The following is a 6897-nucleotide window of genomic DNA, read 5'->3' as shown; positions in this document are numbered from 1 at the left end:
TAAAAAAACACCAGTTAATAGCTAGCACCTGCTAACAGCTAGCTGACAACATCGCAATTATCATGCTAAAGTTATTAGCTAGCAATAGCTAGCTAATGCTAACATCTAAAAAACACCAGTTAATAGCTAGCACCTGCTAACAGCTAGCTGACAACATCGCAATTATCATGCTAAAGTTATTAGCTAGCACCAGCTAACAGCTAGATGACATCATCGTAGTCTAATGCTAACATCAACAACTTTGGTCAACAGCTAGCACCAGCTAACAGCTAGCTAATGCTAACATCTAAAAACACCAGTTAATAGCTAGCACCTGCTAACAGCTAGCTGACAACATCGCAATTATCATGCTAAAGTTATTAGCTAGCACCAGCTAACAGCTAGATGACATCATCGTAGTTTAATGCTAACATCAACAACTTTGGTCAACAGCTAGCACCAGCTAACAGCTAGCTAATGCTAACATCTAAAAACACCAGTTAATAGCTAGCACCTGCTAACAGCTAGCTGACAACATTGTAATTATCATGCTAAAGTTATTAGCTAGCACCAGCTAACAGCTAGATGACAACATCGTAGTTTAATTCTAACATCAACAACTTTGGTCAACAGCTAGCACCAGCTAACAGCTAGCTAATGCTAACATCTAAAAACACCAGTTAATAGCTAGCACCTGCTAACAGCTAGCTGACAACATCGTAATTATCATGCTAAAGTTGTTAGCTAGCACCAGCTAACAGCTAGATGACAACATCGTAGTTTAATGCTAACATCAACAACTTTGGTCAACAGCTAGCACCAGCTAACAGCTAGCTAATGCTAACATCTAAAAACACCAGTTAATAGCTAGCACCTGCTAACAGCTAGCTGACAACATCGTAATTATCATGCTAAAGTTATTAGCTAGCAATAGCTAGCTAATGCTAACATCTAAAAACACCAGTTAATAGCTAGCACCTGCTAACAGCTAGCTGACAACATCGCAATTATCATGCTAAAGTTATTAGCTAGCACCAGCTAACAGCTAGATGACATCATCGTAGTTTAATGCTAACATCAACAACTTTGGTCAACAGCTAGCACCAGCTAACAGCTAGCTAATGCTAACATCTAAAAACACCAGTTAATAGCTAGCACCTGCTAACAGCTAGCTGACAACATCGTAATTATCATGCTAAAGTTATTAGCTAGCACCAGCTAACAGCTAGATGACAACATCGTAGTCTAATGCTAACATCAACAACTTTGGTCAACAGCTAGCACCAGCTAACAGCTAGCTAATGCTAACATCTAAAAACACCAGTTAATAGCTAGCACCTGCTAACAGCTAGCTGACAACATCGTAATTATCATGCTAAAGTTGTTAGCTAGCACCAGCTAACAGCTAGATGACAACATCGTAATTATCATGCTAAAGTTATTAGCTAGCACCAGCTAACAGCTAGATGACAACATCGTAGTCTAATGCTAACATCAACAACTTTGGTCAACAGCTAGCACCAGCTAACAGCTAGCTAATGCTAACATCTAAAAACACCAGTTAATAGCTAGCACCTGCTAACAGCTAGCTGACAACATCGTAATTATCATGCTAAAGTTGTTAGCTAGCACCAGCTAACAGCTAGATGACAACATCGTAATTATCATGCTAAAGTTATTAGCTAGCACCAGCTAACAGCTAGATGACAACATCGTAGTCTAATGCTAACATCAACAACTTTGGTCAACAGCTAGCACCAGCTAACAGCTAGCTAATGCTAACATCTAAAAACACCAGTTAATAGCTAGCACCTGCTAACAGCTAGCTGACAACATCGTAATTATCATGCTAAAGTTGTTAGCTAGCACCAGCTAACAGCTAGCTGACAACATCGTAATTATCATGCTAAAGTTATTAGCTAGCACCAGCTAACAGCTAGATGACAACATCGTAGTCTAATGCTAACATCAACAACTTTGGTCAACAGCTAGCACCAGCTAACAGCTAGCTAATGCTAACATCTAAAAACACCAGTTAATAGCTAGCACCTGCTAACAGCTAGCTGACATAATCGTAATTATCATGCTAAAGTTATTAACTAGCAACAGTTAACTAATGCTAACATCTAAAAACACCAGTTAATAGCTAGCACCTGCTAACAGCTAGCTGACAACATCGTAATTATCATGCTAAAGTTATTAGCTAGCACCAGCTAACAGCTAGCTGACAACATCGTAATTATCATGCTAAAGTTATTAGCTTGCACCAGCTAACAGCTAGATGACAACATCGTAGTCTAATGCTAACATCAACAACTTTGGTCAATAGCTAGCACCAGCTAATAGCTAGCTAATGCTAACATGAAAACACAAGTTAATAGTTAGCACCTGCTAATAGCTAGCTGACAACATCGTAGTTTAATGCTAACATTAACACTTGTCAATAGCTAGCACAATCGACAACTTTGTAATTAGCATGCTAAAGTTATTATCTAGCGGCAGCTAGATGACAACATCGTAGTTTAATGCTAACATCAATAACTTTGGTTAATAGCTAGCACCAGCTAACAGCTAGTTAATGCTAACATGAAAAACACAAGTTAATAGCTAGCACCTGCTAACAGCTAGATGACAACATCGTAGTCTAATGCTAACATCAACAACTTTGGTCAACAGCTAGCACCAGCTAACAGCTAGCTAATGCTAACATCTAAAAACACCAGTTAATAGCTAGCACCTGCTAACAGCTAGCTGACAACATCGTAATTATCATGCTAAAGTTATTAGCTAGCACCAGCTAACAGCTAGCTGACAACATCGTAATTATCATGCTAAAGTTATTAGCTAGCACCAGCTAACAGCTAGATGACAACATCGTAGTCTAATGCTAACATCAACAACTTTGGTCAACAGCTAGCACCAGCTAACAGCTAGCTAATGTTAACTTCTAAAAACACCAGTTAATAGCTAGCACCTGCTAACAGCTAGCTGACAACATCGTAATTATCATGCTAAAGTTATTAGCTAGCACCAGCTAACAGCTAGCTGACAACATCGTAATTATCATGCTAAAGTTATTAGCTAGCACCAGCTAACAGCTAGATGACAACATCGTAGTCTAATGCTAACATCAACAACTTTGGTCAATAGCTAGCACCAGCTAATAGCTAGCTAATGCTAACATGAAAACACAAGTTAATAGTTAGCACCTGCTAACAGCTAGCTGACAACATCGTAATTATCATGCTAAAGTTGTTAGCTAGCACCAGCTAACAGCTAGATGACAACATCGTAATTATCATATCATGCTAAAGTTATTAGCTAGCACCAGCTAACAGCTAGATGACAACATCGTAGTCTAATGCTAACATCAACAACTTTGGTCAACAGCTAGCACCAGCTAACAGCTAGCTAATGCTAACATCTAAAAACACCAGTTAATAGCTAGCACCTGCTAACAGCTAGCTGACAACATCGTAATTATCATGCTATAGTTGTTAGCTAGCACCAGCTAACAGCTAGATGACAACATCGTAATTATCATGCTAAAGTTATTAGCTAGCACCAGCTAACAGCTAGATGACAACATCGTAGTCTAATGCTAACATCAACAACTTTGGTCAACAGCTAGCACCAGCTAACAGCTAGCTAATGCTAACATCTAAAAACACCAGTTAATAGCTAGCACCTGCTAACAGCTAGCTGACAACATCGTAATTATCATGCTAAAGTTATTAACTAGCAACAGTTAACTAATGCTAACATCTAAAAACACCAGTTAATAGCTAGCACCTGCTAACAGCTAGCTGACAACATCGTAATTATCATGCTAAAGTTATTAGCTAGCACCAGCTAACAGCTAGCTGACAACATCGTAATTATCATGCTAAAGTTATTAGCTTGCACCAGCTAACAGCTAGATGACAACATCGTAGTCTAATGCTAACATCAACAACTTTGGTCAATAGCTAGCACCAGCTAATAGCTAGCTAATGCTAACATGAAAACACAAGTTAATAGTTAGCACCTGCTAATAGCTAGCTGACAACATCGTAGTTTAATGCTAACATTAACACTTGTCAATAGCTAGCACAATCGACAACTTTGTAATTAGCATGCTAAAGTTATTATCTAGCGGCAGCTAGATGACAACATCGTAGTTTAATGCTAACATCAATAACTTTGGTTAATAGCTAGCACCAGCTAACAGCTAGTTAATGCTAACATGAAAAACACAAGTTAATAGCTAGCACCTGCTAACAGCTAGATGACAACATCGTAGTCTAATGCTAACATCAACAACTTTGGTCAACAGCTAGCACCAGCTAACAGCTAGCTAATGCTAACATCTAAAAACACCAGTTAATAGCTAGCACCTGCTAACAGCTAGCTGACAACATCGTAATTATCATGCTAAAGTTATTAGCTAGCACCAGCTAACAGCTAGCTGACAACATCGTAATTATCATGCTAAAGTTATTAGCTAGCACCAGCTAACAGCTAGATGACAACATCGTAGTCTAATGCTAACATCAACAACTTTGGTCAACAGCTAGCACCAGCTAACAGCTAGCTAATGCTAACTTCTAAAAACACCAGTTAATAGCTAGCACCTGCTAACAGCTAGCTGACAACATCGTAATTATCATGCTAAAGTTATTAGCTAGCACCAGCTAACAGCTAGCTGACAACATCGTAATTATCATGCTAAAGTTATTAGCTAGCACCAGCTAACAGCTAGATGACAACATCGTAGTCTAATGCTAACATCAACAACTTTGGTCAATAGCTAGCACCAGCTAATAGCTAGCTAATGCTAACATGAAAACACAAGTTAATAGTTAGCACCTGCTAACAGCTAGCTGACAACATCGTAATTATCATGCTAAAGTTGTTAGCTAGCACCAGCTAACAGCTAGATGACAACATCGTAATTATCATATCATGCTAAAGTTATTAGCTAGCACCAGCTAACAGCTAGATGACAACATCGTAGTCTAATGCTAACATCAACAACTTTGGTCAACAGCTAGCACCAGCTAACAGCTAGCTAATGCTAACATCTAAAAACACCAGTTAATAGCTAGCACCTGCTAACAGCTAGCTGACAACATCGTAATTATCATGCTAAAGTTATTAACTAGCAACAGTTAACTAATGCTAACATCTAAAAACACCAGTTAATAGCTAGCACCTGCTAACAGCTAGCTGACAACATCGTAATTATCATGCTAAAGTTATTAGCTAGCACCAGCTAACAGCTAGATGACAACATCGTAATTATCATGCTAAAGTTATTAGCTAGCACCAGCTAACAGCTAGATGACAACATCGTAGTCTAATGCTAACATCAACAACTTTGGTCAATAGCTAGCACCAGCTAATAGCTAGCTAATGCTAACATGAAAACACAAGTTAATAGTTAGCACCTGCTAATAGCTAGCTGACAACATCGTAGTTTAATGCTAACATTAACACTTGTCAATAGCTAGCACAATCGACAACTTTGTAATTAGCATGCTAAAGTTATTATCTAGCGGCAGCTAGATGACAACATCGTAGTTTAATGCTAACATCAATAACTTTGGTTAATAGCTAGCACCAGCTAACAGCTAGTTAATGCTAACATGAAAAACACAAGTTAATAGCTAGCACCTGCTAACAGCTAGCTGACAACATCGTAATTATAATGTTAAAGTTATTAGCTAGCACCAGCTAGCAGCTAGATGACAACATTGTAGTTTAATGCTATCATCAACAACTTTGGTCAGTAGCTAGCACCAGCTAACAGCTAGCTAATGCTAACATGAAAAACACAAGTTAAAAGCTAGCACCTGCTAACATGAAAAACACAAGTTCATAGCTAGCACCTGCTAACCGCTAGCTAATGCTAACATAAAAAACACAAGTTCATAGCTAGCACCTGCTAACAGCATCGTAGTTATGCTAACAGTAAGCTCCTGATTAGGATAATATGTCAGCCATACTCAGCCAAGGTCGTTGTACCATGCTGATGTCGCCTCAAGGTCAATGACGTCACCTTTGTGCTGTTACTATGCAAGGTAGAATGATATTATTCTACTATATAAATATTGGTGTGTGTGTATCAGAGATTTTGTGGAGCAGCATTATGTGGACCTGAAGCGAGCCAACCCAGACTTCCCCATCATGGTTCGAGAATGTTCCGGAGTGGAGGCCCGACTGTGGGCTCGCTACGGTGAGTGTCAGAAAGGCACCCGAGGAGAGAGAGGTGAGCATGTTTTGGTTGAGACCCTCCTGGTGAAACATAGTGTGTGTTTACTTGCAGACTTTGGGAAGGAGCGCAGCCTCTCTGTTGACAACATGTCTGCTGATCAGGTGGCCCAAAATCTGCACGCATTACTTCAATAAGTTGCGTTTTATCTTGTAAATGTATTCATATTAATAAATATTATTGACATTGACGTCACTATGTAGTGTTTGTTTCCCCTCACCCAATGGTGGTAGATCACAGGTGTCAAACTCAAAGGCCCGCCACTTCATTTTATTGAAAGCCTGGAAATAACATGTATCAATAAAGTAGTGTAACTTTTCTTACTAAATGTATTCTTTCTATTTTGAGAGAAGAAGAAAAAAAAAGTACTCCCATGTAATCGCAAATTATGTTAATTTAAATATTGTCTAATTATGCAAAAATATATTATCAAACATTCAAACCATTTTTTAAATATAAAAAAATAATGATTTCAAAGCAAGTTATCCATCAAATTGTGCAATATAAAGGTAGCAATAGATTTCATGGTAAAATTGTGAAATTTACTGTGGTTTTAACAGCATACTTTTTTTTTACTCTAATAAACTGTAGAACCGTTTTGGCATTTACAGTGATACACTGAAAAATCTACAGTTGTTGATTTGCAGTAAAAAAACAAAAAAAAC

The 6897-nt window shown here is 38.3% G+C and overlaps 1 protein-coding gene across 1 annotated transcript in view; it reads left to right on the top strand.

Moving 5' to 3' along the window:
* The window catches only part of ndufa2 (NADH:ubiquinone oxidoreductase subunit A2), a 7143-nt gene extending 721 nt beyond the window's left edge, over nucleotides 1-6422 (top strand). Inside the window, exons 2-3 of the mRNA XM_061962798.2 lie at nucleotides 6090-6196; nucleotides 6287-6422. Coding sequence (XP_061818782.1) covers nucleotides 6090-6196; nucleotides 6287-6369 — 190 coding nt within the window. The 3' untranslated portion in view covers nucleotides 6370-6422. The remainder of the gene's footprint in view (nucleotides 1-6089; nucleotides 6197-6286) is intronic.
* The last annotated feature ends 475 nt before the right edge of the window (nucleotides 6423-6897 follow it).

The sequence above is a fragment of the Nerophis lumbriciformis genome, linkage group LG09 (assembly GCF_033978685.3).
Source record: "Nerophis lumbriciformis linkage group LG09, RoL_Nlum_v2.1, whole genome shotgun sequence".
NCBI lineage: Eukaryota > Metazoa > Chordata > Actinopteri > Syngnathiformes > Syngnathidae > Nerophis > Nerophis lumbriciformis.
The sequence above is the reverse complement of the archived record's forward strand: the minus strand, read 5'-3'. Positions and strand labels throughout refer to the sequence as shown.